The 23,956-nt window shown below is 33.3% G+C and overlaps 1 protein-coding gene across 1 annotated transcript in view; it reads right to left on the reverse strand.

Annotated features, from left to right (window-relative positions):
• Nucleotides 1-21,600, reverse strand: part of LOC127737849 (cytosolic phospholipase A2-like) — a 44,345-nt gene extending 22,745 nt beyond the window's left edge. Inside the window, exons 1-9 of the mRNA XM_052248794.1 lie at nt 21,466-21,600; nt 20,617-20,688; nt 13,542-13,748; nt 8,959-8,980; nt 7,669-7,723; nt 3,919-4,047; nt 2,748-2,842; nt 2,446-2,474; nt 806-944 (exon numbers count right to left, since the gene is read on the reverse strand). Of these exons, the coding sequence (XP_052104754.1) occupies nt 806-944; nt 2,446-2,474; nt 2,748-2,842; nt 3,919-4,047; nt 7,669-7,723; nt 8,959-8,980; nt 13,542-13,732 (660 nt within the window). The 5' untranslated portion in view covers nt 13,733-13,748; nt 20,617-20,688; nt 21,466-21,600. The remainder of the gene's footprint in view (nt 1-805; nt 945-2,445; nt 2,475-2,747; nt 2,843-3,918; nt 4,048-7,668; nt 7,724-8,958; nt 8,981-13,541; nt 13,749-20,616; nt 20,689-21,465) is intronic.
• Nucleotides 21,601-23,956: the final 2,356 nt, after the last annotated feature.

The raw sequence follows: 23,956 nt of genomic DNA on the forward strand, positions 1-23,956 counted from the left end.
GGAACATTTAAAGAGAAAATGTCCGAAGCTCAAACTACTCATTAGAGAATACCGGGTCTCCTTTGAAAATGTTATGTGCGAATTGAAATGCTATAAAGTCACGAAAATTCCTTGGAGCCATCTTCGTTACAAACTTAAAGTCATAGTTTGTGGTAGTTTTGTCAGTCGCCAAATTTTTTTTCGATTAATACTTTAATGATTGAAGTACAATGTTTACAATATTTTCATTATTTTGAGATCGCCCCCGTGTTTTAACTTGTCCTATTATGACTCGTAGTCGGAATCGGGTCAGAGTCATACACTTATTGTAAATCTCTAATGCAACCCATTGGTAGCCGAGAGGTTTCGTCGATGTGTTGGTGTCAGTCATACATAACAGACGTCAAGGAGAGGTTCGACTCCCAGTGAAGGCATATGAAAATTACAAAAGTTAAAGGTACATTTTTAAATTAATTACATTAGTGAACATAAATCAGTAAATTAGCTAATTCAAACTTATTGAAATTGAGGAAACAATTGCATATAATTTGGTGAGTCCATTTCAGCGACATACTTAGGAAGCGTTGATTCTAGAAAAAAAAACCACGGTAATTGAATAGGCTGACATCACGGCAGTGGTTTAAATACATGGATTGCTCCACGTGTTTAAAAATGTCGAAAACATGTTTTTACTATTGGTATACGATATATTTCGCTTTGAAGGTCCTTTGAAGTCAAAATTATAATTATTAAAATCCAATACGTTAACGTACATAAGCCTAAAATATTCCAGAAGGAAGCAAACAAAGTAAAAGGACATGCTTACATCATCCGCCTTCAATTCTGTATTAAGTAGTTTTTGTAAAGAAGTAAGGATGTACAGTTTTCTTCTCTCTTGAAACCTTTGTTCTTGGTCACACAAAAACCCTTCACTGTTGTCAAACGTTCTAAGATCTGAGAATTTCCTGGTGAAAAATATATAATATAACTTAGGGTGAAATGAATCAACAACACAGTAGCCCGATATCATTACGTGCGCAATCTTATGGTCGTTGTTTTAAATGTCATGACCATTATACAATGAGTGTCTAACAGCTGAGTGGACATATTTTTCCATGTTTTTGTTTTGTAAAGAGACAAAAAAGATGTAATTTTCAAAGTATTCATTAATAAAATACATAAATGTGCATCGCCCTTTAAAAAGGAAGTTTTACAATGTATGTTGTTTTCATTACAGTTGGATAATCGGGTATAAAAAAAGAAGATGTGGTATGATTGCCAATGAGACAACTCTCCACAAGAGACCAAATGACACTGAAATTAACAACTATAGGTCACCGTACGGCCTTCAACAATGAGCAAAGCCCATACCGCACAGTCAGCTATAAAAGGCCCCGAAATGACAATGTAAAACAATTCAAACGAGAAAACTAACGGCCTAATTTATGTACAAAAAATGAACGAAAAACAAATATGTAACACATTTATTTATTTTCAAATTCAAATATAAAATTACTATTTGTGACCAAAAAAAACATGCTAACTGATGGTTAGTTTACAAACCAAATGTAATCATGAAACCTTTCATTATATGAAGTCAGTAATTGATTGTGTTTATAGCATTTTTGTGCAAAAGTAAGAATAAATGTAATTTATACCGGTATACTAGTTCTGATTTAGTTTGGCGCGCATAGATAATTTGAATGTCATTGTTATAACGACGACATAGCTAACGCTTTCTATGAATTGTACACTGAACAGTACTATATTCAATAATAACACTGATAGAACCATATCAATCCAATTTCAAAACGAAACACGTAAATGTTTCAAATTGGTATTACAATTACAAAATTATACTTTCCAAAAATGCACAGGGTTGCGCGTTTCGTTGATTACAAACTCAGAAGTAGTTTGTATTCAAATAATATAAATGAACAAAATTATTTTTATTTACCTGTGTACGTTATTTTATTTGACGGTATTTTGTCCAAGGTTATGGTTGTCTTTCTGATATTGTTTTACATCTAACCCCCTTGTTTTATTAATTTTGTATTTACATTGTGTCATAGATCACATTTATTCGTTCAATGTATGTTCACTGGTTTTTGTTAATAAGTCTTTTGATTGAGTTAAGCCATTTCAATTGATATTTTATAGTGTGTCTTTCTATGTTGTGATTTTACACTATTGGTTGTCGTTTGTTGATGTGGTTCATAAGTGTTTCTCGTTTCTCGTTTTTTATATAGATTGGACCGTTGGTTTTCCTGTTTGAATGGTTTTACACTAGTCATTTTTAGGGTCCTTTATAGCTTGCTGTTCGGTGTGAGCCAAGGCTCCCTGTTGAAGGCCGTTCTTTGACCGATAATGGTTTACTTTTACAAATTAAGACTTCGATGGAGAGTTGTCTCATTGGCACTCATGCCACATCTTCTTATACCTATTAAAAGTAAATGCCATGCTTACCATTCTGGAGGGGATGCTTGGAGGTCAACCTGCAAAGAAAACAACCAAAATATTAGGATGGGCGTTTATCCCATCTCAGATGAATATAAACATAAAATATAGAAAAGACCGAAAACGCGTAAATGTTTTGTAATTGTTCATGCATTGTTTTTCTTTTGTTATTTTATTTTTTGCCATATGCATTAAATCTGCTCTTTACTTTTTTGTAAAATATTTTGGTCATAGAATCAACTTATTGATAAAAATACTAAATATATATATCTTGATTGTTCGTTTATTTACAGTAACTGTTTACTTCATACCGTTTTGCACTCAATTCTCTTTGCCTTGTCAATATCCAGCAGATCCAAAACGGGTACTCTTTCCACCTCTTTCATATTTTTTTTGAAAATGATATCTGAAATATGATATATAAATATGTGTTCACTTAAAACTGAGTTGAAATATTGGGTTTTGTTCATATCAAAAGTTATTGTCAAGCTTTTCAAGATTTTTGCGTATTTCGATTTTTGTCTAATTAAAATTCCAATATTTATATATGTCCGCAGACACTTTTTTGTCGAATGAAAAACTGCAAATTATTGAACCCTTTTGTGCAGGTAACTTTCAGTAAATATTGAAATAAGCAAGAGTGCATACGCTAAAATTTGATCATGGTATATTCTAAGTAGAAAACCTTGAAAATTAAGATAAAAGTTTTTACCACAAGTATCACAAAAACATCATCAAAGATGCACGTAAATGAGGTCAAGAACAGATGAACAACCCTGCTGGACAGAGATGAACGCCTTACAATTATTCATACATATCTCAATTGTAGTTGCCTATGGTATCCGCGAAACAGACTTAATCAGAAAAATTTGCGTTGACCCATGAACCTTGCAAATAATGTCATAGTCGTATGATACCTGCCAGACAGACATGTGTGTCTTACAATCATTGCATATCCAATATGTAGCTGACCATATGCAATTACCTACAGTATCTGAGAAAAGGAATTAATCAGAAAAACTTAACATTGACGAATGAACCATAAAAGTGACGTCAAGGTCAGGTGAACACTGACAGCTGACAGATATGTACAACTTAAAATCATTCCCTACACCAAATACAGTTGATATATGGATAATGTTAATTGAGAAAAGTTCCAACCTTCGGGGACTTAACATTGACTGATGAACCATGAAAATAAGTCAAGATCAGATGATACCAGCCAGACAGACATGTTCCATTACAAACGATATAATTCCGTACATCAAATCTAGTTGACCTTCTGCTTATAACATCTGAAACGCGGATCTAATCACCTAACGTTTACCTTGATAACTGTTCATTACTTTCGTTGAAGACAAGATAACTAAACGAAAAAAAAACCCTACTCCTCAAGAACATTTTTAACATTAATAATTGAACATATAAACAATAACAGCAAAGTCTAATATTGTATTTACTATGACAGAGACTCAACAATACCTGCTGATAGACGATTTTTTAAATTGTCCGGGTCCACAAAAAACTTGAATGACTTTTCATACTTGTTCGGTGTTACACAGGGAGTTCCCTTTGTACCTTCAAGATGAAGTTCGAAGTCTGCATTGATTCCTGAAGTGCAATAAGAATTTAATTAATTGGTTATTGTAGTAATTATTTACCTATCAAAGATAATAAATTAAGAAGATATTTAACATACTTAAAATACAATATTTCTTTTCCAGAGGTTATGACTTATATATCAAATACAGGAAATTAAGAAGATATTTAACATACTTAAAATACAATATTGCCTTTCTCGTGGTTTTGACTTTGAAACAGTCATGAAACGATATAGAAATAAAGAACCCTATTTTCAGATCATCAAACAAATTGTTCACTCACATGATTTATTTTTCCGCATTTCGGAGACTAAATGTATTCATTTTCTTTGTTGTTATTAAAGCGTAGTTAAGACTTGCGTCATAGTACAAAACCTTTTCAATAAAAAAAAGTCCGTGAGGCTTGGACCACCACAGACATGTTTAACCCAACCAGTTTATGTATGTGCCTGTCCTAACACAGGAGCCTGTAATTAAGTGGTTGTCGTTTGTTGCTGTATATCATCTATTTTTTCGGGTTATTTTGTACATTAAATTCCATAAATTCCTCAAACAATTCCATAATAGCAGGTGCACAACTTCAACATATGTGTAATCTTCCTGTGAATTTCAGGGATCTGGGTTGAAAACTGTAAGAGGAGTTGATTTCACAAACTAGGTACCTACTTTTCGGCGCCCGCCCGACATCACCATACTTTAAGTCGGTTTTGGACTTCGTCCAACACGGCCATAAATAAATGCATGCAGTTGTTATATGTAACGTACAACATGCTTTTGTTTCAGTTAATACGACTTTTTGAAGGAAACCGACTCGTCGTTGAACAAAAAATGGCCCACAATATGCCTCAATGTGGTAGTCACATGACTTTAATTGTTAAGAAATATAGTCAACCGGTGTCATCTTTTCGACTTTTTATGCTTCAATGTTTTGACGACTTTCGCATTCGTGCATTTACCCGTATAGTACTTATGTTCTGACGTCACAGATCGAGTAGATTGTTCAATGACGTCGTTTACATCGGTTGATCTCGGGTAACGCGTTCATTAAAAGCATAGTTACAACGCAGATGCGGATCCAGGATTATGAAAAAGTGGAAGGGTTGGCGCAGGCCACCGAACTAGACAAAATTTGTACTGGAACCGGTAAAAAGTCTGGATTAACCACAAATGAAGCTCCATAAAGAAGGGCCCCCATCCCCCTACCACCACCACCTAAATCCGCCCTTGCAACTTTGGAGTATGATTGGAATAGCCCAAACAAATCATAATGTTACCGATCAGCTGAAATACAATATATTCGTATTTTAGCGTTTGAAGAACATCTTATTAGAATAAGGTACTAAGTATTTTGTATTTGTGACGTCAAAGACATCCAGAGAATATTACCCGTAACGGTTCCTAGAATTATGTTTTCAAAAGAACATACAAATCGCAATGGAAATAAACTTAAAAAAAGTGTATACCTGTCACAGTAGATATGTAAATGCAAGAAAAATTAGTACAATCTAAACTATTTCTTTTATATCGATCCACGAGTTTTCCTGGTAATCGACAAATTCGTTCCTATAGTATTATCTCGAATATTATACAATGTAGATATCAAACTCTGTTGGATAAGGTTTACTTCGGAATGTATTTAATAAGATGCTTCATTTCAATAAATTCATGCAGGCAATCCACGATTTTTAGTTTCTTTGAAAAAAACAGAATGTTCAGTTATCATATAGATATATATATATAATATAGAGTCTATAAGAATCTACCAACCAGTAAACTTAATAGGTATTGGATCATCACAATTGACAATACTACACAAACAGGGAAAATTATATGAGTCTAAAAGATTGTGTAACAATACCGATAAATAGATGGAAAACAAAACACTAAAAAGTGTTGAATATCATCGCACAAAGATGGAAAAACTGAACAGATGATATAAAATATACAATAATTGCAAATATTTCGCCTCAACAAATGGCCTTCCTCAGTGTTAAAAGTTTTAACAATACTGATATATAATGTATAAGATGTAAACATAGATCAGTAATAATACAGGTAAGTTTTGGTCGATTGATTTTAATCCAAAATCCTGAATATCATAATATAAACATTAGACTGTAAATTTAATTATTTCTTTCTATTGATTCCATCTGGATGGAGGACACCCAGTGTTTTTATCCAAAACTTCTCCCGATTCTCTCTTTGCCTATTTTGCCATGTACAATCCTGTTCGATCACAAGGATCTTCATGTGATCAAAATCTTTCAGATTGTGATCTGGTAACCTGAAGTGTTGGCTGACAGGAATATACGGTTTTTTTGTGAGGTCACTCCTGTGGCCATTAAGGCGTTTGTGAAATGGCTGCATAGATTCACCAACATATTGGAGACCACATATAGGACACTCAAGAACGTAAATCACGTTTGAGCTTTTGCAGTTGACATTGCAGAAGATCTTGTATGTCTTTTCTGTGGTCTTACTGTGAAATGTTGATGAATGCTGCAATTGGTTGCAACATTTGCAGCGCTTATCCCCACAAGGCTGGCAATTACCTACAGTATGGTTAGGTTTGGAAAGGTCAGCACGGACAAGTATATTTCTCAGGCTGTTAGGTAGTTTGAAGGCAATCATGGGAGGCTCAGGAAAGATTTTGGATAACTTAGAATGTTTCTCGATTGCCGTCCAATGATCACGAATGGTCTCGAAACTATTTCTCAGGCATGGATGGTAGGTGAGCACACATGGGATTCTTTTACTTTTCTGTTTTTCTTTGTAAGTTAGCAGACTGCTTCTGGGGATGGATTCCGTTTTTCGAAAACTATTTTTGATGTTTTTGTGTTTATATCCCCTTCTTTTCAAATGTCCTTTGAGCTGCCCCAGACGTTGTTTTGCAGTGTCTTCAGAGGAGCAGATTCGCCTTATTCTGAGAGCTTGGCTGTATGGAATGCTCTTCGTGCAGTGTGGAGGATGGCAACTTTCAGGCGACAAGTATTGAGTAGTATCTGTAGGTTTAGAGTATATATCTGTGTTTATTATACCTACAGAGAGGGTGCTAGATGTATCAAGGAAGTTTATGGTGGAATTAGATGTTTCATGGGTGAATTTGATGGTAGGGTGTTGATTGTTAGCATTTGTTATAAAAGTTTGTAATTCTTGGTCTCCCTTGTCCCATTTCATGTCAACGTCATCAATGAATCGATACCAGGAAAGCGGTTTTTCGATGGAGCACTCCAGCAAATCAATCGACCAAAACTTACCTGTATTATTACTGATCTATGTTTACACCTTATACAGTATATATCAGTATTGTTAAAACTTTTAACACTGAGGAAGGCCATTTGTTAAGCCGAAATATTTGCAATTATTGTATAATTTATATCATCTGTTCAGTTTTTCCATCTTTGTGCGATGATATTCAACACTTTTTAGTGTTTTGTTTTCCATCTATTTATCGGTATTGTTACACAATCTTTTAGACTCATATATATCTAACAGTTTTATTGCAAGCCACAACTTCGGTGATTACATTAAGCAGTATAGACCATTGAATAATACAGATATAATGGTCTTTATATATCTATTTATACTGTTTTGCAGCGAACTAAATTTTACAACATTATAATCAACTAACCTTCAGGAGGCGTGACTGGGGAGAGTTTTACTTTAATCATTGACTTGCCTCTGACCTAAAACGACAGATAAAGACGTTTATTCCCATACATTTTACCCGTATGCTCCATTTTTGCCAAGGTACCAAAGTTGTTTAATTATCAGGAACTCAAAATCTCCAACTTTATTACATGCAGCTTATTGATAATTCAGTCCCAGTTTGGTTGAATTAGAAAAAAAGTTTCAGAGGAGAAACCTTTTGAAAACGTTTACAACGACAACGACGATATGAGTGATGGTAATATTTCGCATGGCCCATAGTGATCTAAAACTAGAGTACGTAACAAATCACAACAAGAATAAATCGAAATAAATCAAAACAAGTTAAAAAAAAAAGTAAAAAGTTAGAATGTATATTATTTTTTTAAACCCCTTTTATCCTTGAGATTGGTAAACCCACGACTTGCATCATATGTGGTTGCAAATGACTGATTAAAATTTTCATTATTAGAAAAAAATTGAAATGAATAATCCCAGTGTTGATAGAAGATGGCGTTCCAAATTCGACAAATAAAATACCACCATCTGAGCTTCGTGTTTTGTCAAATTTTGAACATAAGAGTGTGTACTCTAACGATCGTGTGTTAAAATTTCAAAAGGATCAATGAAAATGAATGAAAAAATAAACACTGCCGAGTCATTCGTTGTACATATCTCTCTATGAAATAAACTCGTTTCTGTTCTTCGTTTATGGATTGTGTGTTATGAAAATACATACGGATGTTTCCTTCTGTGACAATATTGTCAATTTAACACAGAGACACGAGGTCCATACACGGTATTGGTCTTATTAATATTATTTTCTGAAACCTTTACACATGTGAGTGTAGATACATATATTTGAAATCTGATTGAAATAAGATCATTCATTATTCTGCGTTAGATTTGTTTGTCCACGTGTAGTGTCCACACTGCGCCAAACAAATCTAACAGCACATTGTGAAATTCCAGCTTTTGATCAGATAGGTGTATGTGTAGTGATACAATTCATACAATGACCAACCAATTTACGTTATCAAAAAGACTTCGGAAGATGATCAATCATAAAATCTCCTGATTCCGGCATGTATGTTTATAGTTATTTCAGCTATAATCACCTCTTTGTTTTCTTTTTTAGTAGATGGAAATTTAACATGGTTTGGGTGATCATCCAACGTATTACTTTATTTACAATTATACACATCAAGTACAATGAAGGTGTAAAATAAATAAAAAAGGATATCATTGAGTCCTTAATTAAAGGTAAACTTACCCGATACATTACTTTTGATCTCCTGAAATTTAAAAAATAAAATAAGATAACTAACTTGACGTTTTTAGTAACAAAAAGTAAAATAACAAAAATACCGAACTCAAAGGAAAATTCAAATCAGAAAGACCCTTATAAAATGGCAAAATCAAAAGCTCAAACACATCAAACGAATGGAAAACAACTGTCATATTCCTGACTTGGTACAGGCATTTCCTTATGTAGAACATGGTGGATTAAACCTGGTTTTAAAGCTAGCTAAACCTCTCACTTGTATAACAGTCGCATAAAATTCCATTATATTGACTACAATGTGTGAACAAAATAAACAGACATAATAGGTAAAAATGTCAAAAATAGGGGTACAGCAGTCAACATTGTGTTATAATCTTAATCACTATAAAAAAAACAAACAAATATGTCAACAAAGAAAAACAAAATGGCATATAGACATAGCACATATGCATAAATGAAAGACAAGAATATAAAAAAATTACAACAGCACTAAAACACATTGGCGGGATGCATAAGTACCGAGCCACGACAAAAGGATATTACCAAAAATGGACTACAAGTAAAGATTAATAATTTACAAAGACAAATAAAAGAACACTTTAACACGTAATTAAGATAATAAACAACGTCAGTACCCAGAATCTATACTTCAAGCCCATCATGTATTATTTGTGAAGTTGATACGGAATATTTATCAACAAGGTCTTAGTATCTTCCGATTAATTTTTTTAGGAAAGGGACGAGACGTTCTTTGACATAACCTTGGTTCATCAACTTTCTGCTCAGACACTGGTGACGTTTTATAAAGTCTGGGTAGCAGCTGCAAGCTTTTGAATACCGAATGAGTTGGGAAATGTATATCCCATATACAGGTGAAGTTTGTATATTGCTACTAAGGTGGGGGGAAATTGATAATTTCAAAATTAAAATCGCCTCGTTTGTCATAGATTATGGTACTGAAATGACCGCTTATGTCAAATTCGAGGTATAAGTCTAAAAATGAGGCGGAAGAAGCCGTGTCTGTTGTTTCTTTAATTTCTAGTTCTGGAGGATATATTAATGGAACCCAATCAGGAAAGTCTGGATTTTTAATGGAAAGAACATCATTAATATATCTGAATGTGAAATAAAATGATCTGGCTTCTTTGATCTTCTTGTTCTTGACAAGTGTCTGAAGGAACTCCGACTCATATGAAAATAAGAAGAGGTCGGATACATGATGAAAATGCTAGGTGGCTATCCTAATTTGATAAAACAATATGAGGCTCCTATCAGCTTGAAATGCTCACCTGTCAAACATATATACAAGTCAACAAAAGTAACGATACACAAGTTTGAACTACAATTTATCATAAAATATGATAAATAGGAAAAACTGTTCAACTATCCAATAAAAACATTCATATGCTTCAATTAAAAGAATCTGACCAAATTGGAAAGTGAGATAATACCGTGTTATTGAACACAGGGGTCAAATTTATTTTGCGGAAAATGATGACAAAAGTCGGCACTGAATTTCGAAGATGAGAATTAAGTATTCAAATATCTGCAAAGGCATTCAAAATTTTAAGCCGCCCATGTTTAAGTTTAAAGTTATAAGTTCTAATATCGATTTTTGAATTTTTGGGTGAAAATACGATTTTTGAAATAACAAAAATAGCAACAACAAAAATTTCGCGTATTTGCCTTAAATCAATGGTTTTGATAAGAAATAACACTCTGTAAATATTAGACCAATTGGGCAATTATTTACCTTGGTACAGTGTATCCAATTTCATTATATATGGAAAATATATTGCCTTGTACCGTTTCTTTTGTTGGCTAGTATATACTGTATTTTTGATCATTGTGCTATTTACACGACCTATCTCTCTATTATAATTTTCAAGATAAAAAGCAAAAGCTTGAAAATTCGTTATTCAAGGAGGTCTTCGATAAGGAGTCGTCAAATGGTTTCGGTTATACTAGCATTTCTGTTCATCTTCTACTGCTGATCATTTTTTTCTGTTTCCAGTTTCAACTCATATATATATATATCAGTTTTCGAGATGCTATGCAAAAATTCGAAAATTGGTCTAAACTGTCATTTAAGGGCTATGCCTGCTATTAGGAGTCATCCAATGGTTTCGATTATTCGGACATTTTAAAGATCTTCTTATGCTGATAATTATTTGCTATTTACAGGTTTTACTCTTCTATCATAGTTTTCGAGATATTGGGCATACATTCATAAAATAGTCAAAAGTTGTAATTCAAGGGCAATAACTCCTATAAGGAGTCATTTGATAAGTTGATGGAATTTACAAAGTATGTATATCTTGACAATCTGAGCATGTTTGCCTCAGCCTAACTTTACCCCTAATCCAATTGTTATAGCCATATAAGCATTTTTGTAGATATTGTGCTGGTCTTTTTTGCTGTTTACATTCTTTTCGAGATGATAGGCAAACACTAGATAATTATTATAGATTTAAGGTCAATTGTATTATGAGTCATTCAATAGTTTCAGCCATTCAACACACTTATAGATTTGTATTGCTAATCAGTCTGTTGTTAACAGTTTCTACTCTGTCAATGTCATTGTCGAGATATTAGTCAAAATCCGAAAAAATTACTTGAAAATCATCATATAAGGGCAATCACTCCTATTAAGAGTTTTCTAATGGTGTCGGACATATAAGTATTTTGTAAATCCTCTATTTTTTATCCTTTTGCTTCTTAGTTAAAATTTAAAAAAACAAAACAAGAGGCTGTCAAATTGACAGCAACCTGATTTTCCTGCATGAAAATGAAATTTGCAAACCCCCAAACAGGATCGAGTAAAATAAAATGCTTCGCTGAGCGCAGCCTGATACGACCGCAGAGGTTGAACACTGTACAGTTGGGGCAAATTTGGACACATTATTCAAGCTTGATACTGTCTGAATTTGGATTGTGATCAAATTCTTGACATAATGTAGGTTCTGACACAAAATAAATGTGGTCAAAGATCTTAAAAATCTATTGCGCAATACTGTGCAATAGAAGATTTCTTCTTGAAACTTTTCAAAAAATTTGAAATTTCAAAAATTTTGAAGAAAAAAAATTTGAAACCCCCCAAATAAAAAAAATTATTGGGACACCCCCCCTTGAAGTTATTACCCCCAAACACAGTCCCAGCCTTCCCTTTGTGGTATGGAACCTTGTAGTACAATTTTAGAGATATTCATACACTCAAACACAAGTTATTGTCTGGAAACTAGAAAAATGTTTGTATTTTGGCCGTTTTTTTCCCCTAATTCCTGCATGTTTGGGGCAATTATCCCCATACTCAACCCCAGCCTTCTCTTTGTGATATGGAACCTTGTGGTACAATTTCAGAGAGATCCATACACTTACACACAAGTTATTGTCCGGAAACTACAAAAAAGCTTGTTTTTGGCCTCTTTTGGGCCCCTAATTCCTAAACTGTCCGTACCATAATCCCCAAAATCAATCCCAACCTTCCTGTTGTGGTATTGAACCTTCTTCACCTTCACTTGAACCTTCACTTTAACTAAAGTTATAGTCCGGAAACCAAATTTGTCTTCGGACGACGACGACGACAACATCATAGCATTATACGAACCCAAAACAAATTTTTGCGGTCGTATAAAAAATAAATGAGTTTTTGTAGGGTTCAGAAATGAAAAGGCCAAAATCAATCTAAGTATTTGAAAAGATTTCGTCAAAGCATTTTAAAGTTATTGCACGGACAACGATCTAATTATGACTTTTCGCTACTTAAAGGTCTACAACTCAACAACGATAAGTGCTGATATCGTGAAAATCGAACTTAACCTTCATTTAATCAATTTGAAAAGATTTCATCAAAGCGCTTTCAAGTTATTGCAGACGCCGCCTGCCGTACATCACCAAATTAAAAACCGATATTTTCTTTTGGAAATCCGATTAACAAAACAAGAATATGTGTCCAAAGGACACCATGTCACACTCGCTCTGATAAATTGCCATGTCTAGTAAACCGCATAAACAGGGTAAAAACCCTAATTTGTCATATATTTAAATAGTTCACATCACAATGACCATATGTATTAAGTATTGCAAGTTCATATAACCAACACTTCATGGTAAAATACCTTTTACCAAAACCTTAACTTGGTTTTAAAACCCTAATTATTATTTTAGAAATATATATCTTAAAAAGTTCCCAACATATTGATTATGGTGTCTTTTGTATTTTTTGTCGTGAGATTGCTGTCGTTGACGTATATCCCACATCTCTTTTTATTCATATGTGTACTATGTTGTGACCATAATAATATGGTTAACTACTTTAACAAAAAATTTTAACCTGATAAGAGGCGAACGGATTACTGGGTGGACGCACAGACAAGAAAACATTATGTCCTTTACTAGCATAATATAACACAACTATAATTATTATACTTCATGTCAAAATGCCAGATTTTGATTGGTTAATACGAGGGAGACAATTTACTTTGTTAACTTTTTATACATTGTGACTTGGATGGAGAGTTGTCTCATTGGCACTCATACCACATCTTCTTATTTATAATAAACTTGTATACCTGCTTGATTTCCTGTTATACTTAAAACTCTGTACTCGGCGAAGCCTGTCTGACTCATCGCTGTATGGTTTGGAATGAGCATGATAATCATCTTCGCTTTTTTGCTTACAATTTGAAAGTTTTAAGGTTAAAGGACGTCTATGTGATGACTCCGCTTGACATGTCGATGTAGAGAAACTCCTTTGTGCCATTTTAAATCGTTCAATCCTGCAAAATAATATACGATCTGACTTAATTTTTCTGGGTGATCAATTTGATATATGTTTTGCCATACAACATACACATTTTATCAAAGAAATCCTGATTCATCATCGTTAAGGGCGATATGGACAGTGGTGTAGATTCTATTGAGACACTGCCTCGCCTAACTTTTGACCCATGAAAAAACAGAGAAGATAAAGACAATACAATATATACTAGTAGTGTGTACTCCATAGCATTGAGTACAAAAATGTATATAGTTTACACAAGCATTCCTCATTATTGATATAAAAACTATATATTCTAATTTTGTTTCATAATAACTACCAAGGTAGTCACAAATATATTGTTTTAGAAACGGACAAATTATACTTTGAAAAAATCTGTTGAAGGCCGCTAGCATCTACGTCATTTGGTCTCTGGTGAAAATTTGTCTCCTTGGCAATCATACCACATCACCATATTTTTATATGATGTAAAAATTAGGCAAGAACTGTGAAAATGCTGCTTGGTTTCTTTACTGACAACATATTTGTGAAGTTAGATGTACGTGGTTATTAACAGACACTTTGCATTCCTATTATAACCAACTGTGCTCCTCTTCCTACCGACATGTATATTGATTAATGTGAGCCAGACGTCATTGTTCACCCAATTATAATATATCCATGCATTTTTGGCAACCCCCTACATATATAAAGTTTTAAGACATTTTACTTTAATGATGATGATGATGGATTGTTGCTTAACGTCTAGCGGCAAATTAATATGCATATTCAGGACGAGAACATGTTAATGTAATATGAATATATACCCTACTGTGTACTAGACCGACACGCTCAGCTGGATTTTTAACGTGCTAGTTCACAAGGTACCAGTCCGCAGAAAAACATGTCACCTTACCCAAACACATTATTCTGACTCCGAGCCGACCAGTCTTTGCTCTTACTCCTTAATGCCGCGTGCTTAGGGGGAAAGCAGCAAATACCAATTTTAAAGTCTTTGGTTTGACCCGGCTGGGGTTCGAACCCATGACCCTACCGCACTCGAAGCGAACACGCTACCACGAGGCGGTTCATTTTACTTTAAGATAAGCTAATCTGCACAAAAGCATTTTACATATGGTCATGATTCTGTCACATAATTTTGTTTTGATCAGGACCTGTCTTAATTTGAATACAGAGAATAACATTTTTAACCAGAAGATTCGATCAAATGACGAGAACTTTGTGTCACTCTGTGTCAGTGTGTGGCTAATCAAAAGCTCTCCATCTTGAATTTCGGCAGGCAAACTTACACATTTTGTTTATAGTCAATTAAGACAGGTGAGAGAGGGAGTAAAACAACATAGCACTTAAAATTTAAAGATGAAAATCACGATATCAATTATAATTACAACGTATTTTTTTGTTTTGCATACAAATAGACCTGGATATAAATATATATAATTAAGAAGATGTGGTATGAGTGCCAATGAGACAACTATCCATCCAAGTCACATTGTGTAAAAAGTAAACAATTATAGGTCAAATTACGGCCTCTTCAACACGGAACCTTGGCTCACACCGAACAGCAAGCTATACAAGGCTCCAAAATGACTAGTGTAAAACAATTCAAACAGAAAAAAACAACGGTCTAATCTATATAAAAAACGAGAAACGAGAAGCACTTATAGACCACACCAACAAACGACAACCACTGAAGTTCAGAACAACAGGCTCCTGACTTAGGACAGGTGCATAAAAATGCAGTGGGCTCAAACGTTTTAACAGGCGCCAACCATCACCCTAACCTGAAACAGTGGTGTAACATTACAACATAAAAAGACACACAATAAAATATGCATGGTCACATAAACTTCTCCCGTGCGCAGAAAATCCTTTGTCGAAGGGGGTGTTTGTTTGGCATCGCGTGATGTACCGGTACGTACTCTTTACCAGACTTTATCAAACAGCAAGTCCCATGCCTATAAGTGGGGTTCATTTGGCTGTACGGAGTGTATAAATATGCAACCAAGTCCAGTTGGAATTGATACCATAAACCTGATAAAAGGAGAGTGCAGAACACTTGAAACAACTCTGCCAGGGGTCCATAGGGGGCCTAATGCAAGACAAAACTTTTGTCGTTGTCTAACATGCTCTACAGTTCTAGCTGCAGTCGAAACTAAGCTCGTGAGCTCATCCTGGTCTAACCACTCTGCAGAACCTATCTATTCAGTGGATTATTGTTATTTTTTTATTGTCCTAAATATGCATGAGGAATTTGTCACTTGATGTTAGCAAGCAGCAATCAATCGATCAAACCTGTATAAAATTCTACTTTTTGCATTTGTAAATACTATAAGTGAATTTGCGACGTTCCCTATCAACATCACGGACTGATTATCCCTAGAAATAAGGTTCAAGCTGATGGAAATACACTGAAATAAAGAAATTCTTAATTAGATTAATATAGTGTGTCATACAGAGACAATATAGTGCTAGTAAGTATTATATTGCACTAGAAACACAGTTCAGATGAAAATGATAATATATTAGTAAAATAATAATATAACATACTGCAATTTAACCTGTACCCATGAATATTAAATCCATACCGGTAACAAACATTTATCCCAGTCGTAAATTATCAAATTACCTTTTCTAGCTAAAGCATTATTGAAATAAAATGTCAAATTTGTAATCAACTTTTTGTGAACTTACCTTCCGGTTGAATAGTTTATAATAAACGTCTACCATATTTCAAATTGGAGCCAATTTGTCATTGTATTAATTAATAAGCTTTTATCAGTTTATATACATTTGATTACCGTTGAAATTTTAGTATGATATCATGGTATATATTCCTGGAATACTCTTCATCATTGCCAAGTTTTTCATCATAGCAAAGTTTTGGAATAAAACACTATGTTTTTGTTTAGTACACAATACAACAATAAACAAAAGGAAACAAATTTATAGATAAATAGATTAATTCTAACTTACATACGACACACGACACACATATCATTGTTACTTAAAACCACATACGACACACGACACACATATCATTGTTACTTAAAACCACACACGACACACGACACACATGTCATTGTTACTTAAAACCACACACGACACACGACACACGACACACATATCATTGTTACTTAAAACCACACACGACACACGACACACGACACACATATCATTGTTACTTACATACGACACACGACACACATATCATTGTTACTTACATACGACACACGACACACGACACACATATCATTGTTACTTACATACGACACACGACACACATATCATTGTTACTTACATACGACACACGACACACATATCATTGTTACTTACATACGACACACGACATTCATATCATTGTTACTAAAACCACAATTAAGAACCAGTCGTAACTTCAGAAGTTAGCTAACTAACCGTGCCAACTACAGCAGCTGACAATATACAAAGGTTTCATAGTTTATTCTATTCAAAGAAAAAAACAACTATATGGATACACTTTCTATGAATTAATATAAAAAAAACAATAAAAGGAAGTAAATAAACAACCACTGATCGAGTCATCATTTTCAGTGCAAAGAAAGTGTTTTTTTTTGGTTTTTTTTTTTTAGCTTTCAAGAAAAAATCTTTTGTGGTTGGTTGAATGTAATAGAAAGATTCGACAAATCAGGTTAAAGCTAGGTATCAAGATTAAATAGAACTTTCGAAAGTGCAAGTTCATTTATCTTCCGTCGTATTTGCAACCTGAAATAAATATTTCATGTTCAGTATGATAATATCATTAGATATATTTTGTGACATGATTTTTTTGTAGGATTTGTCAACTATTTTTGAATAAGGAAATATTAAGGGATTGTACTTAAACTTTGTAAGTCCACTTCAGTTATATTACAGTTACAAATTGTCATTTATCTTCCACAAGTGACGATATCTAGGGAAGTTGAGCGAAATCAGAAAAAAAATAAAAAAACAAGTCCAAACTCTTCACTTATTTTATCCTCTCGAGTCACAGTGACCCTACTTTAAAACAGGAATAAGCCCTACTGATGAAATATCAGTGATATTTGTCATAGTTTTCTAGGAAACGGAACTTTAAAAAAAATGAAAATAACACTTTAAAAACTTTATGCGTCCTAAGCTTAGGTCTTTTCTGGATTTACCTTCATCAGGAACGCTCAAAGCCAAATATTTGACAGCCAAGGATGTATAGGTACCGACACAGAAGAAGAGCTATACGACCAAAAAGGATCTATGTAATAGCCAAATCCATCTAAGGTCAACTTTGTCTGGGGGAGTAAATCCATCTACGGTCAACTTTGTCTGGGGGAGTAAATCCATCTAAGGTCAACTTTGTCTGGGGGAGTAAATCCATCTTAGGTCAACTTTGTCTCGGGGAGTGAAACTCTAATTTCTTAATAAGTTTTATATTTATAACCGGACAACATGGAAAGAAGTTGTAACAAGTCAGGTATATGACAAAAATCTGTTTGAGAAATTTCCAAAAAAAGTAGGCCATTCTAACAGTACATTAGTCATAATCTATTCTTATAATGGGTTTTACCCTCATCTCCCTTCCCCTGTTATCACATTTTATACAGCAAATTAAGGACATATCTAACACCTGTTCGTATAAGTTTGAGGTTCAACACAATATATGGTTTAAAGGTGAAACTATATTTTCGACCTATCAAAGAGTAGAACCAAATTCCCATGAATTAATTTCACGCCAGAAGTCTTCCAATATTCTCTCAAATTCACTGTATGACAGCTTCGTTAGTGAACTTTGATTGTCTAACAACATTATAGTCTCTAAACATCTTTGAATAATCATACTATGTCGCAAATCTCTCCGTAAATTACTTTTACATATGCTCTCAATTCACACCACAATAAAAACGCAATAATTCAGGCCCTCCTCGTAATCGATCTCTCAGTTCACTCGTGGAGTAATGGAATATAACAGTTACTACAATAACTTAACAACTCCATTGTTTACCCCGTTCTGCTGACTCTTATGAAAAGGAAATTGTGGTATTTAATTTAAATACGCAAAGAAATAGATATCTACATTGTTTATGTATCAGCTTGATGTAGTCAGTACGGACACGATTTATTACAAGTCTTCCTTACACAGTAGGAGGTACAGAAGAAAATCCCAATTATTTTATAAGATAGTCAATGGTCTCGCTCCACAATATTTATGTGATTTAATTCCACCAACTGTACAAAGTACAACTATTTATCCACTGCGTAATAGCAATGATTTAATAGCCCCCTTTTGTAGACTATCCTTAACAAAATCTGCATTTATTCCATCGTCCATCAGAGAATGGAACAAACTTGATAATTCTATCCGTACACTTGACGAAACAAAGACTGTACCTAAGCATTTCATGTATGGTCCGCGGTAATTGCGTATAATTTTAACTCAGCTGCGATGTTCAGCCTCATTTCTAAATAACGACCTATTGACCGTTGTAACTTATGGTTTATGAGAATAAAGATTATTATTATTATTACAGTATTTCATTTTTTGGGTTTTTTTTTACTTTATTTTATTAATTTTTTCTCAATTCTCTATTCCGTTTCTTGTTAATTGTATTAGGCTATTATTTTCAGGTCCATTATTGATATACACTACAGCTCTTCAGCTGTTTCGGTTTTTATACAGCATTGGCTCTCAAATATTCGGCTTTGAACTTTTCCTGATGAAGGTAAATCCCAAAACGTGCTTTAGACGCATACAATTTATAAAGTGTTGTTTTTTTTTTCTATATAAACCGTTATATTTGTAAATAAATAAATTAACGAATAAAATGAATTATTTAAAATGAGTTAGATTAATTAAATAGATAAACAATTTCCTATATATGGCTGTCCAAAACTGTTCTAGAGATAAAACTGTCATAATCTGTTTCTGGGTAAAACTATCAGAAAGAGTTCACGGTAAGAACTGTCAAAAACTGTATCTTGGTAAATAGCCATACAGTTCTCCTGGCAGTTCCTAATAGATTTGAGAGAGGTTAACATTTCACAATTCACATCTTGGGTAAAACGGAATACTAAACAAAAACACAAGAAAATGACAAAAGATTGCATAACTCGGGATTAAGTTTTATTTTAATGACTTGAATGAAATATGATTATATCTGTATCACAAACTTGGCCGCTGCCATGAGCCATATCCAAACCGTCAAGCATGGAAAAATTAATGAATGACTTTGAAAGCCAAGTTATATTTTGAATTCCATAGAAGGAATATTTTGTTAAAATATGAAAATATTCTTTTTTAAAACAGCGCAAACTATGTACATGTTCAACTCTATGTTCAACTGATGAAGTAAAATGCAAACGGTCCAATGCGAATCTTAGGGTGGATAGAAAAAAATCAATATTATCAAAACCTATATATTTTTTTAAGAATGAGACGGCAGTCAAGGAGAATATAATCAAAATTTAAAAAATGACGGATAAATTACCTACATGGCGGATATTCTATTGTGTCCTTCGAAGCCAAACTTTACGACACGACCTCGACCCGAAAACCCTTTGACAAATTTCAAATATATAGTTAAATACTAATTATGCATAACATACAAATGTTAGTCATCTCATTCGACTAAAATTGTTTAAATACCTGTTTTCTATAATAGTGAAATATAGTAAAGAAGTATAAATACTTCCTAAATAAAAAGTTTTACATTCAAATAAACGATTTTTAACTGAACATGGAAATGTACCTCTATTTAAAACGTCAACACCATTACAGAAGTCGTGTATGTATAGAAATTCAAATCTTATATAAAAATCAATGTGTTAAACAGGAAACTGTATGTATGAAACAATTCTAAAGTGTTTAGACGTACTTCCTCAATGAAAGGTTAATTCCAGTGACAATCCTCCTTAAATCGGAAATCTAGCTAGGTCACATACCGGATCTATAAATGACATGAAGGAAGCAACATCTTTATTTATCTAATTTTCAACACAACATTTGGCTATATAATTATATTAGTTTAAACAACTGTAAATTGTTGTACTGGTCTATATCAATCAACATAGGTTTTTTAAAGTTTTTAATTGCACACAATGAATGCAAGTCAGTTGTGTGTGCTTGTTTATCTGCCGGTAATATTAAGCGTGTTTGCTTTAATATACTCAACATAGAATTTGGTGACATATTGAAAAAAACAACAGGTAAATAAGAAATGAATACAAATAAAAAAATAGATAATAATTGTGTGTCAATAATATTTTTTTGTTTTCATTAAAACCAACGTTCCCATTTGAAAGTATGGTTCAATTTTCACTTGAACCTAATGGGCTAAGAGGAAAGACATATTCCTTGATTCCGGGTAAATTAAGTCATCGAACTTTTTCTATTGGTAAGTTCTCTAATTCTTGTTTTTATCTTATTTTCGATCAATTCCGAATAAAAGTTGCTTAAAACCTTCTTTGTTCAAGTCTTTAGTTGTTATTTTTTTTTACATCTTTTAGATTTTAGTTTTAGGTACATCAATGTTAATTTCTTGGGTAAAATCTCTGATATATATGACTGTATTATGCATTGAAATTCCTTGTGATTCAAGGTATTTATTTGATGTATAAATCTTTTTAGTATTGGGTTTATGATTGCTTGTGTCTTTATATATTTTTCAATTGGTTGTCAGTCAGCTTAACGGTGTCCTTAGAATAAACGTTTGTAATTTACTTACCTCTACGGTGAAAACACAATTGTCGTTTGATCTTTTTTAGCCTTTATAGGTCACGCTGGATAAGGCGAAACTTGATAGCTTAAATATATATACTAGTCAACAAAAGTGACAATATACAAGTCTGGACTCCAATTTATCATAAAATATGATAGATAGGAAACACTGTTTAATTATCCAATGAAAAACACCAATTTCATTTGCGAAGATTCATGATTGCCTTACAGTAACTTCATTTGAACTTTGATGGACAGTTGTTTCATTGGCAATCATACCACATCTTATTATAATATTGTATCGTTTCTTTTGTTGCCTAGTATATTTCTTTGGATCAAAGTACGTAAAACATACGTATCAAGTCTCCTCTACGATACAATCCTTATAACAGTACATTTAAAGTCATATGAAACGAGTTTCTTAAAATTACATGTACAATATTAAGGAAATTATTGAACCAACGCATGTTTATATACTAAACTAAGTCCTCTATGCACGATTTGTTTTTACATTGTTTTCACATTATTTTATTCATTACGAATCAATAACATATACTAGTAATTGACAAAAAAGGATTTCATTCAGTGAAAAACTTTGCCTGCTACTTAATTATCATGTTTCATTGCCGAAGTCTTAATAAACAATTTTAGTCTTAGATGCATGATTTTTCAATTAGTTGTTATTGGCTTTGAACTAGCTGTCAGTAACTGCGAGTACTCTCAGTTCTGTACTAAGAGTCTTTTTGTTGTGGGGATGTATAAGTACCATGCCACGTCCACTCTGTGTTTGTGTTACTTGTTTCTGTGCTTTGTGTTAAGCCCTTTTCAACTGATTTTTATAGTTTGTTCATATGTTGTATATATGCAAGGCTGGGATTGAGTGTGGGGGTAATTGCCCCAAACGTTTAGAAATTAGGGGCAAAAAAGGGGGCAAAAACAAGCATTTTTCTAGTTTCCAGACAATAACTTGTGTTAAAGTTTATGAAACTCTCTGAAATTGTACATTTTTCCTGAAAAGAAAATAATCTTCAAAATTTCAAAAAAAATCGGGAGGGGGGGTCAAAGAGTTTGGGATGATTTTTTACAAATTTTTTTCTGGGGGTTCATTTTTTTTTTCTTCAAAATTTTTGAAAAATATTTTGTAGGAGGGGGATTTTTTTTCAATATTTTTTTGAGGTTCATACTTTTTTCTGCAAGATTTTAAAAAAAAAAATTTTAGGGGGACACATTTTTGGAGGAAATTTATTTTTTCATAATTTTTTTTGTTTTTTTCCACAAAATGTTTCCATTTACATTGATTATTTCTGATTTATATAAAAGCAACATATACTGATATAACAGGAGATACACACCAAACAGGGTGTGTAAATTATTATATATAACAGATTAACTAAGTATTGTGCAACAGCACAGTATTGCGCAATAGCACAGTACTACGCAATAGCAAGAAATCTTCAATTGAAAATAAATACAAATCTTTTAACCAATTTCAATGGGATTGAATTAAGTCTTTAATTTTTGGGGTTCTAACCTTGTATTACTATTTTGGATATTGGGCCCCATTTTTAAATTGGTCTACATTGAGGTCCAAAGGGTCCAAAATTAACTTGTTTGATTTCATCAAAAACTGAATTATTGCGGCTCTATGATATGCTGAATCTTATTGTGCATTTAGATTATTTATTTTGGGCCCTGTTTTGAAATTAGTCCATATTAAGGTTTGAAGGGTTCAAAATTAAACTTTGTTTGATTTCAACTAAAATTAAAATTTTTATTGTTTTTTTTTTATATGCTGAATCTAACCATGTTGTTAGATTTTGGATATCAGACCATACTTGGTAAATTTAATGTTCCATTTTAAGTTTTTAAGATCTTTTACCACATTTATTTTGTGTCAGAAACCTATATTATGTCAAAAATTTGATCACAATCCAAATTCAGACAGTATCAAGCTTGAATATTGTGTCTAAACTTGTCCCAACTGTTCAGGGTTCGACCTCTGCGGTCGTATCAGGCTGCGCTCGGCGAAGCATTTTATTATGTATAATGCATGTACTGTTATATGAAGATCTATAACCATTAAACATGTGAACATTAAATAGACTTATGTATAGACAGTAGTTAGCTTATGGAGAAACATTTACATTATAGCTGGTTCCCTATGTTAACGTCCAACACATGGATTAATCGATCCCGGATACATAGATCCGAAATAATGACAAGTTACAAAACACACACAGGCGGTCTCGGTGGCCGAGTGGTCTAAGTAGTTACTACTGTAATCACTAGCCAGTCAACACTGAGGTTGTGAGTTCGAACCCCGCTCGTGCGGGTGCACTCGACTCCAATCTTAATTGACTAGGATTGTCAGTTTTCCTATCGAAGGTCGGTGGTTTTCTCCGGGCACTCCGGCTTCCTCCACCAATAAAAACTGGCCGCCAGGAAATAGCTCAAAAGCGGTGCTTAAAAGTGGCGTTAAAACACCAAAAATCAAAAAT

The sequence above is a fragment of the Mytilus californianus genome, unplaced genomic scaffold, assembly GCF_021869535.1.
Source record: "Mytilus californianus isolate M0D057914Y unplaced genomic scaffold, xbMytCali1.0.p SCAF_4, whole genome shotgun sequence".
Taxonomy (NCBI): Eukaryota; Metazoa; Mollusca; class Bivalvia; order Mytilida; family Mytilidae; genus Mytilus; species Mytilus californianus.